This window comes from Amblyomma americanum, chromosome 1 (genome assembly GCF_052857255.1).
Source record: "Amblyomma americanum isolate KBUSLIRL-KWMA chromosome 1, ASM5285725v1, whole genome shotgun sequence".
Classification (NCBI taxonomy): domain Eukaryota; kingdom Metazoa; phylum Arthropoda; class Arachnida; order Ixodida; family Ixodidae; genus Amblyomma; species Amblyomma americanum.
The window spans coordinates 196165076-196176291 of NC_135497.1; the positions used below are offsets into that span (position 1 = coordinate 196165076).

General features: G+C 44.1%; 1 protein-coding gene across 1 annotated transcript in view; it reads left to right on the top strand.

Annotated features, from left to right (window-relative positions):
* Positions 1–9816, top strand: part of Dlg5 (MAGUK family member discs large 5) — an 81014-nt gene extending 71198 nt beyond the window's left edge. Inside the window, exons 23-26 of the mRNA XM_077648211.1 lie at positions 2050–2282; positions 5292–5401; positions 8594–8703; positions 9566–9816. Of these exons, the coding sequence (XP_077504337.1) occupies positions 2050–2282; positions 5292–5401; positions 8594–8703; positions 9566–9669 (557 nt within the window). The 3' untranslated portion in view covers positions 9670–9816. The remainder of the gene's footprint in view (positions 1–2049; positions 2283–5291; positions 5402–8593; positions 8704–9565) is intronic.
* Positions 9817–11216: the final 1400 nt, after the last annotated feature.

Genomic DNA, 11216 nt, shown 5'->3' on the forward strand with positions numbered 1-11216 from the left:
AACAGAAATAGTCAGAAATACCTTCCATCCTGCTCTTATCGACCCCTTATTTGATAATTATTTTTTTGCAGTTATCACATTTTATGTTATCACATTTTTGATTTCGTCTACGTCTTGTGAAAGTACTGCATTTGCACAAATACAGCGTGGCTACGAATATAACACCAGTTTGAATCCATGTAAAAACCAAAGCTGTGCATAGTAAAGAAACGTGCGTGACAGTCAAGCGCAGCAAAACGCTTGTGCAGTGTCACCGCTCCCGTGCTGCAAGCATTCGCCCTTTTCTTCCTGTCTCTACTCATTACTACACTTTTACTAGCTTTCCTCTCTTAGCGAACCGCGCTACCTTCTTTCTAGGTTCGTAGCCAACTTTACTTTTTATTTTTTTTTTCCTGAGCTCCACGCGATTTGCCTCACGGCCCCAACGTCTTCGAAAAGTTGGCTTCTTCTTGTCTTCTTGAGCTTGGTGGCGAAACCATCAAAAAAAAAAAAAGCGCCGCTCTATCGCCTTCGATATCCATTTGCCTCTGAACGTTGGCCTCGCGATCTTCAATTTTGCGCGTGCCGCGATGTTATCATTCTGCAGGAAGTATGTCGCCGCGGCCAGATGCTCTTTAATATAGCCGTTTCTTGTAAAAGAACTTTTACTATAAACGAAAAAAATGTAGTCATCTATGGGAGGCGAAATGGGACCGCAGTTTCACTTTACTATATCCGAGTTTACTATAGCAGGGTTCTACTAATAACCGAAACACACATGGAATGCTTTTGAACTTTTCTTTTTTACTGTTTGCCACATGCAGCGTCATCATGGGCAGAACACGCAATGGTAACTTTCGCAAATGTCATTAGTTTCCATTTTGTTTATGTGCACATAAATAAAAATTACTGCATAAATAAGAAAACTGTGTTAACAGAATACCAATTCTTTGTGACCCCTTTTCGGACAGAAAGCGTTAGCCTGTTCGAACGTCCCGCGCTTTCTGACGTCAAGCAGTGACGTCAAGCAGCTCTGTAAATGCTGAAGCAGTCTGAAAATTTGACGCGTTTTATTGTTAACATTTTGTGGTGTTGGCATTTTCAGACAAAACTAAAGCTTCGTGCCCCTTTCGTTTGCCATGAACGTGAGACACAGTGCTGCAGCAACAAAGAGTCAGTGCTGAAACGAGAAGACCTGCTTCTATAGGCGCCACCATGTTGCCTGAATGTAGAGCGGCACTGGGGAGCACGCGATTTTGGAAAAATAGAGTTTGCTGCAAACGTTAAACCAAAACGCAAGGCGTGCCTTACGTTCTATGCATGCAAATTTCTACAGCCCAAACTTCTTGGGACCCCGAAGGCTCTGTTTGATGCTCCTTTTTTTAAGCTGAGAATTAATAAATAGCGACTACAGAGTTTCTTGTGGTTATTACTACATCGCGTATACAATTCAGAAAGCAATTATTACACTCTTCAACTTGTGCTGTTACACAAGACGCATGACAGCTGGAACAGAGCACAGCTTGCACACGTTGGCAACTGTGTAGGCTTTTATATATCTGGTGCTCTCGCACCCCTCTGAATGCATGTTACACTGTGCTCACTTGAGTGCTTTCAATAAATGCCTTTATATGAACAGTGTTATATTAACAGTCACACTAACTGGTCGCACCTCATGCGACCATCAGATCACCTTGCCACCATGATTGCCGACAGAGTGGTCCCTCCCAGTCACAGGACCGTTGGGCTAGTTTCAGTTTTTGGCCACTTTTCTAGTCTTTGGAAGTGGCATCTCTGATTGGTTGGAGAGCTCCATTGCAAATGCATCACAGAAATGACTTCATGGCATTTCATGTTTTGTGGGCACTTTGAATGCGCAAGCGTTTCAGGACTTTCATTTGCAGTTTTCTCAGCAACATAGCCGCCTTTCATAGCATTAAAAACGTAGGTAGTGTTCTTGCAGAGAAATCTATCCATCTGATTAGTTCAATATTTCCTTCCTGTTAAGTGTATTTTTAAACATAATAGGTGCACATATTTGATTGTGGTGTCCTGTCTGATTTCTTGCAGACCCAAGTCTGCGGCCAGTGATCCTGGTGGGCCCTCTGCAGGAGGCGGTGGTTGACAAGCTGGAGCAGGACTTTCCACAGCAGTTCCAGCGCTGCCCATCCCAGCCGCTGCGTGGCTCCCTTCAAGCCCTGGAGCAAGGGCTGCAAGACCTGAGCCTGCTCGACTTTCGCCGCAGGGGTTCCCACTATGAGTGCCTCACCCTTGATGCCCTCCGCCACTGCACCAACCACAAGGTATTCTGCCCCAGTACTATTGGCTGCTGTTCATAAATTTTACAGCAAGAGCTGCTGAAGGTCCGTTCCCTGTGTTTTGCGTTGTAGTTGCAGTAGTAGTAGTAGTAGTAGTAGTAGTAGTAGTAGTAGTAGTAGTTGCAGTAGTAGAAGAAGAAAAAAAAACGGGGGGGGGGGGGGGGGGGGGGTTAATGTGGAAGGAGGAGCGTATGTAAGAGCAGAGCAGTGCCCATCCGGAAGGTGGTTATCACTGGAAACCATCCAAGGGGTGGTTAATGTGGAAGGAGGAGGGTACCACAGGAGCAAGGAATGTGGCAACCGGAGAGGAGTTGCCCGAAGGTGATTACTGTGGAAGGAGGAGGGTGTGGCGAGAGCGAGGAATGCGCATCTGAAGGCTGATTGCCACAGGAACCATCTAAAAAGTGGTCACCATGGAAGTGGGAGGGAGATTATGGCGAGAACGGAAGAATGTAGCACAGTCCAGCTGCGGTGGTTGCTGCGAAGTGCACCGCTCGAGGAAAGGTTCAGCAGCTGTGGAACGGTGGATTGGAGAGGACTGCTAGTTGAAGAATGAGTATTTGTGAAAAACTAAAAAGAATGCTCTGTAATTATACATATATGCATATCGCTCACAAATTCTTTACCTCAGTATATAGTGAAATGAATGTACCTCAACAGCTGTTGCTGAATCTCGCGTTGCACGGTGTTAACCATCCTGTGAGTTGTTCATTCTCTCTTTGTACTGTCTAGCAGAAATGTCAAATTAGCAGCAACAAACGTTGTTTGCCTCAAATGCAGGAGGGCGATTATAAGAGGGTGTACAGTTAAACCTGGATGTAACAAACCTTCCTATAGCGAATTCCTCTATTTAACAAAGTTTTTTAATTCCCCAATGCTGCCCCCATTTCTCGTTTAATTTTGGCGCCGATAGCTCTCGCACATCGGGACTCTGGAGCGGGGACAGCGGAGAGTGCCAGCGACGCAAGGTGAAGAGTCTATTTCCTGGGGCAACAGTGGTGGCCAAAACGAAAGGGGGAACACGCGGGAAGAATATGCCTCCGTGGCCGGTCTGTGGCGGTGGCTCGACTGCGCGCGCTCTCCTCTAGCTCAGCCGCTGTGCCCCCGCCTCTCCCACTTTCCCGACGCCACTCGTAGCGGCGTTACGTGAGCTGCGTTTGGGGTGGCGGTGGCTGCCACGGCAATCGCTCTATCAGCGCAGTCGCGGAGCATTGCTTCATGTTTATGACTTCGAGTAATGGGGATTTCTGTAAACATTTTCAGGGTAATTTCACCTACACTTAATTCTTGATTTGGTTTCCATTCTTCATTGCCCTTTCGGGTCTTTTTGCCAAAACTACACGTAATGAAAACCTAGATGTAACGAAAAATTCCGGACTTTTTCAACTTCGTTATATCCAGGTTTGACTGTAGTATATTGGAATGTGCAAGAGTGCAAAACACAATAAAGTGAGAGGATGAGATGTGCACTTAACCCGTCCTCTCACTTTGTCCATGTTCGCAGTTTTGTGCTTTTGTATTTTCTTGAATATATACAGGTGCGGACATAAGTTAACGAGCATGCTATTTCGCTCCCAAGTGCAGTCACGCCTTCCCAATTGGAAATGAAGAGATATTGTGTGTCTATGAGAAAGTGTACCAGCATCCACTACCAGCATGCACATACAGTTAGCTGGGGATTTCAATTAGGCAACTCGTGAAGAAGGCAAGGGAAATAAATTGATCGGCCAATTATGCGCCAGAAACAAATACTGGAATGCATTCGCATGAGCTCCGGGCTTTAGCCCTGGAATATAGGACGCTATTTAGGCTCCAAAACATGTTTATTTATGGGGAAGGGTTGTCAAATTAAAAGTAATCAGTGATGTGCGTTTGCTTGCATTTCTTCTGTCAAGACTCCATCAGTATCATTTGCGGCTTGCCGAAGAGCTCCAGCGCAACGTCTGAGTTCTCATTGGCAGAGAAGTAGCGTGCTGCAACATCGAGCGCCGACGCTACTACACTACATGCACTGCACTACGGCACTACATGCACTTGGCGATGGCATAGGCTCGTGGCAGCAGTTGGACTCATCACTGTCGGCTGTGCTCACCGCACGTGAGCCCTGTGGCGTCTGCTGACTGAATGCAGCCTCAATTATATCGGCGTCACTCAAGGGCTCTAGTGTCTCCACACTGCTGTCCGCGTAGCTCGTGGCACCAACAAAAAGCATGACAGTGGCGCCCAAACAGCCACACTGGTCGTACTGCATTGTGTACACCACGTGATCGCGACCCGGTGACCGCGGCACAATGAAAACTTGGAATGGCTTGCGCCGAAGCATTGGCGGCACGGGCTGGCTTGGGCAAGTGCTCCGGCAGCAAAAGCCTGCTTCGGCATGCACCGAAGCGTGGGCTCCGCCATCCTCGTGCGCTCGGCTTTTTTTCTTTTCCATTGTTTTACATCGCTAGTAAATTTGCAGCGTGTTGTACTTGGTATGGGTCAGCTTCTATTTACGCGGAGTGTTGTCCGGGGGCTCCTAGTTCGAATTAACCGTAGCGGATGCCATCTTATTCAAATTATTGGGAGTTTTTCCCCATTGAAATACACAGGGCTGTGCTGGGACCCGGGCCTCAGTTCGAATTAACCGAGTTTGAATTAACAAGCTTTTACTGTACTGCTTTGTTCGGTGTGCTGCAATGATCTGTCTTAATTAAGTTGAGATTTAAGCTAATTTGCAAGTGTTGTGGCATGCAGACATTGTAGTTACCAACAGTGCTTATTGCAGGTTATAGTGAACTGATTAAGACATCAGTAGATCACAACACGAGATGTTTCTTTATTGCTCACAGCCAATTTGAGTTTTCGATATGAGAATGCCTCCAGCTCTTTTTTTCAAGAACCCTGTGAAATTGGCGCTAGTGTTTTGCTGCATTTTTAGAATGCCACCAGTAGCTTCGAGTGCCTCCGACTGTGTTGCATCTCACATTAATGCTTGTCATCTTTTGCTTTCAGCTTTGCCATGCTCTGCTGGATGTGAGTCTGTCTGCTGTCGAGAGGCTCAACAGGTGCCAGATCTACCCAATTGTTATATTTATCAAGTTCAAAACAACAAAGCAAATAAGGTGAGTGTGCACTTCTCTTTTGAGGGTCTAGTACATTTTTAATATAAGAAGCAGTGAGTGCATCTGAGCAGTGCAAGGGTGACTGTTCATCAGGTGGTTGGGGAAAAAAGGCTCTGCTAAAGCCATGCATGCTTTTGCAAGGAATGGTTCCTATAGGCTGCCAGCTACTTCCTTCTTGAATGGGTGTTTTTTGAACCAAGCGTAACTTATTTCTTATGGCTTCTTGAAGATTTTGTGTGTAGTATTTTGCTGATGTCAAGCAAATAAGCAGCTGCTTATCAGTACCTGTTGGGCTTTTTGGGCTCTAGTTTTTTATCTTCATGTATTGTTTAAAGGGACTCTGAGGACAGCTCTATTCAATTACTGTTCTCATCAAAAAACTAATTCTCTAGCTCTTTCTGGCTATGTTGACATTTGTCCAGCATTGAAAGATGGATTTATCGGAAAATTGCGTTTAAAAATCATCCCTTTATCTAATTCAAACTCATGATGGCCTCACCAAAAAAAGTACAGCTTGTCACCGTGTTGTAGTGAACAGCAGTGTAGTAGTAGCCTCTGGGATCTGTGCCCCAAAATCGGTGTCAACATATGCGTTCTACTTGAGAAATCGGCTAATGATTCTGACACATGTATTTTGTTTTTTGGCCTGTTCTAATTTAGAAAAGCTCAATTTGTGTTGGAAGTGGTTGCAGTGTGATAACAACACAGCACCCTATCAATGCAGGATAACTTCTATTTATCCTCAGTGTCCCTATAATAAAAGTGATGAATAATGAATATAAACTGTACCTTCACACACTTGTAAACCACAGTTAGGCACTATTGAGGCACAAGCAGGCACTGTATAAATTGTTCCAAAACTGCAAGCAATTAAAAAAAAAACGCTTGAGTGAGCCTAAGTTACTACATAGAAACTGACTACGTTCGACATGAGAATGGCTGCAACCACAAGAAGCAGCTGTTCTTAAACTGTCCCATGGCGCACATGAGGGCCTCTGGTACAGTCACTTGGATGTCTTTCAGCCAACCCATTGCTGTGTGCAGTGCTATGAATAGAATGTAAGGATGGACATAAACGCTTGAAACCATCATTCATATGGTATGTAAGGTTACGTTTCTCACATTCCAGATGCTTCAGCACTGCTAAGTACGCTTTCAGTGGCTATAAGCATATTTTATAAGGGAGTGAAAATACTGAAATTTTCTAATGTGAATGTGAAGCGACTGAATTTTTGGGCTCTCTAGGGACTGCAAAAACGTCTGAGAAATCAGGCAATCCGGAAGATCAGATTTCTAAAAAAAAATCACTAGCTTACTGAAAATATGCTCGAGGAAGGGGCCAGTAGTTTTGTACAAATTCTGAAGCTCCTTATGACTATATCTCTGTGCGCATCTTCTACACAGACGACGGGGGGCGACCGCTTTAACGAGCTTGATGTTGATGGCTGTACTGCCATTGGCATGTCGCCAATGAAGGCATGGGCTGGGACAGTCTAGACATGAAAACGGACGTGCCACTGCGTGAACTACGCTGCGCCCACAGTATGAAGGGTCTGGAACAAGAAGGCGAAGATGGCTAAAGGATAAGAACTGACAAATGACTGAAGCAAGCGCTCCTTCAGCGGTGGCCTTTGTAATTAGGCCTAGTGACTAGAGCCAAAATTGGCATCAGAACCGGCGGTGCGAGCTCTGTGGTGGCTTGCACATACATAATTAGAAGCGTCTTGCCTGTCAAAACAATAATTGTTGGCGGTTTTATGATGGAAATGTCTGGGCTGCGGTGCGTTTTGCCGTGGGTGCGCTTACCTTGCTTTGAAAAGCACCGCCATTTTCTTCTGCTCGCTGTCTCCGTGAAACGACATGCCACCCATGCTACAGATGAGTTCTGCAGATTGCGACTACAGTGCAAGTTTGTGCAACGGATGACGTCCAAGAATGATAGGAATTCAAAACCACGCGGGAGCAATGGGCTGACCTGTGGAGAATACCAGCCCCACCATTTAAGAGGCTTCCTTTTAGCTTGAATTTCATTTTGTTTGATCAAGTTTTTGATCTCTCGCAGTTTTAATTAGCGAGGTTCCACTGTACACAATGTATGGTGGCTTGCACATTGGCGGCGCGTGGAGCTCTGAAAAATCGAGCAGTCAGTTGCGATGCGTCGTCAGTTTCAGGCGCTCTTATACATTGGCTCCATGGGCCATGTTGCAGTGCTGCAAAAAAGTGTGAATGTTCAAGCAGGTCTGAAAAATCGGGTCCAAATTTGTGTGAAAATAACTTCGAGTGTCGATATATATCTGTTCAGTATAATTCAGACAAAGATTGGCCATTTTTTTTTTTTTTTTGTCCAAAAGGTTGTATGGTTTCTGCAACAAAAATAAACAAAACTAGACTCACTCAGTACCATACAGAAATAAACATGGCACACTCAGAAATGTGTACTGCTTGATCATGTTTGGTTTAGGGTGTTTAACGTCCCAAAGCGACTCAGGCAATGAGGGATGCCCTAGTGGAGGGCTCCGGAAATTTCGACCACCTGTGGTTTATTAACGTACTCTGACATCGCACAGTACACGGGACTCTTGAATTTCGCCTGCATCGAAATGCCACCGCAGCAGCTGTACTGCATGAATTGAATGTTTGGTGGCTTGTTGAAAATGTGGCCTATGGTGCGATAAGGAAAGAGTTAACCACCACCCATTTAACCACTCACAGCGTGATGTGATGCAAAGGTATGCAAGGTCTTATTGAAACTTGTCCTTAAACAGGGCAGCTTGAGGGCTTCTTCACTGAGACACTTTTGTCTTCTGATAACTCGATTCTAATTGCAGTTGCCTTCCTAGTCATGACAAAAATAAGGGGGAACACACAGTTTGTAATGTGTATTAATTTTTAAGAACAGTCACCTTGACCTGTCAGCACCTAAAGTACATTCAGAAGGGAAGATGCCTGTAATAAAAAAGCCATCTTCTGAAGTGGAAGTAAAAATTCTGCATTTATTGACAATATGTAGGCAAAAAAAAAAAAAGTGCTAAACCTCTTAATTCCTAATTTATGTTCATACACAAAGTGACAGAATGTGGACTGAAGGAAAAGTATACATTTTCTTAAAATGTAGTCTTTAGAGTCGAGTCGTATGTATGTGCCTTTACTAGTATTCTGTTCATTTGCAAGAAACAAGTCTTTTTCTTTTAGGGAAGTGAAGGACTCTACTTACTTGACAGAGAAGGTGACCACCAAGGCAGCTAAGGAAATGTATGAGCATGCCCTCAAGATTGAGAGCGAGTACAAGCACCTAATCAATGGTATGTTCATGCATTTTTTTCACTTGTTTCAGTCATTATGGATGAAATTGCTGCTTCGTTGATAAATGGCTCCTACTGCATGAATTGGCAGAGTTCATCGAAATCATTAAAAAGGCAGTCCGCTTACAAACCATCTATTTGCAAAGCACCCGCGCACAAAGTGTCTGTTTTACCATGAGAGTTGGACTTTGCTGTAGTAGGTTAGCTATAGAACAACACCAATCTGTGACAAAAGGTGCGGTGGCGCTGCTACCACTGAATGGAGGTAAAGGTGAGTGGTGGGGGAAACAGCGAGAAGAGTTTTTGTTTGGTGTCATTCTTTTTCATGATTTTTGCTGTTATCATTTATAACGTGTTAAAAACGAAAACAACTACCTCCATATTTTGCATCAACTATCACTGAAAAAAATTGAATCAGTAGTCATAGCTTTCTTTACAAAGAGGTGTGTATAGTCGATACTTTAAACTGATGAAAGCAGTTCTAATGCTAAAATTACATTCAGGAATAATTTTTACGGAGGAGGCTGTTAAACAGCATGCTACAGGCATGTGCAGCAGTGCTTATGTGTGCACACAATTTTCGAAGCAGTGCTGTAGTCCTGTTTTATAGGTTGAAGATGTTTACTTCCTGTAGATTCTCTTGGTTTATGTGTTTTGTTTAGTGCTTTTGATTGGTGACATTCACACTGCTTGATTAACCAGAAAGACTGGATATGAAAGTGGCCTTTCGACCAGGTATAGTATTTAGAGAAAAGCCTAAATGTGCTGATAGGATCATCGGATGTGGCTGAGTGCCAAAAATGCGGTACTTTCTGATCAGATGCATGATTAGGAGTGATTTTTAATGCCCTTGCATTTGCAGCCATTATCCCAGGCAGCAACTTGGCCTACATGTGCACCCAGGTCAAGATGTGTGTGGATGATGAACAGAATAAGGCCCTCTGGGTTCCCTCTGGATCAATCTGACGTTGGGTGATGGCGTCAGTGGAGGCCACACCGGCTGTGCTTTTCCTCCTCCTCTTCTCGGTGGCTCTGTGTTGGCAGCTCATCTACCCTATGAACAAACTTGGAACACGCAGCAAGTCTTACTTAATTTCAGAGTCCCTCTCCTACTCATGTACAGGGCATGTGTGCTCCTTGAAACACCGCCACCATTGCAGTTAGCCCTTGGCTCATCTTGTTAGACCGGTTGTGAAACACTGTACACTTGTTTATGTTTGCAGAGGCAGCCACTTGTGTTGTGGTCGTTGTAGAGAGTGTTCATAGGCTAATATATGCATAAATAGTATATATATACACACACAATATATATACATATATATATATATATATAAATATATATATTAAGGACGTACCTGTACAGGCATAAACACCCGGCAAGCACCAGACAATTGCCATTCTCTCTTCAGATACAGCATTGCAGATGCACACGTAAATACACACAGACATAGAGATATGTATACTGCAGCTATTGTGTTAACCTGTTTCGCTCAAAAATGTCTTCTTAAAGGAGAAAATTTTGGATGCACTCTTACCTCTTTGGATGTGACCCAGGAAAGTTTCCCAATGGCTCAAACAATTTTTGCTTTCTCACAACAAACAAGAAAATATACTGACTGAGGTTGCATTTCTTTCCGGATCCTCTTTGTACAAACTGGTCTCTTTGGAAATAAAAGATAGTTTTACGACTTCCTTGGAAACCATAATATTCCAATGTTTTATTAAAAATCCTAGGTCTTCTGTGCTTTTGTTTTCCTTTCTTACCCCTTAGTAAGGCTGTGGTTAGTTGAATTGACAGAGGTGTAAATTAACAACGTTGAAAATGTTTCATATGAAACAAAACCCGAAAAAGCTTAATGGCAGAGCACATTCAAAGCCTCTCAAAGGATTTTTTGAACAGAAGAGTCTTGCATCTCTAATACGTACGTGCAGCAGTCTTATTGTAGTACACAGGGGAGAGCAGCACAAAATGTGGCACAAATTTGCAAACCCCGCATCAGGAGTTCCTCTGGACGATTCGTCGCCGTTGAGGTGCCAAAATTTTGACTTCGGCGCACCCGTCCTGGCCGAAACTAGAGTTCGCTGTCTGCTGAATGCTGATGTGCACGGCCAGCACCAGCTGCACATCGACAGAGTTGCCGAGGCCATTCGAGTGTATTCTCCAAACTTCTCACTACACATGACCCTGTGCGAGCGCATGCTGTTCTCCGGTATTGTGTGCAGTTTGTTTTTGCAGCGTAGTCGCATGGTTTGACCACTTGGCAGTGTGTTTGGTGAGCCCGACGGAAAATGAAAGCGCTAGACGATATCCACGGCCATGATCTATCATATTTGCACGATTCTAACGTGCTTCTGTTTTTCTGGAAGAAGCTTGTCTTAGAATGATATAAGCATTAGAATCGAGTACGAAAATGAAACTACGCCAGCAATACCTTCATGTCGTCGGCATCACAAAATGGCAGCTTGGTACTTATTGCCAATATACATACAGGAAAAAAAAAAAAAAACTTAGG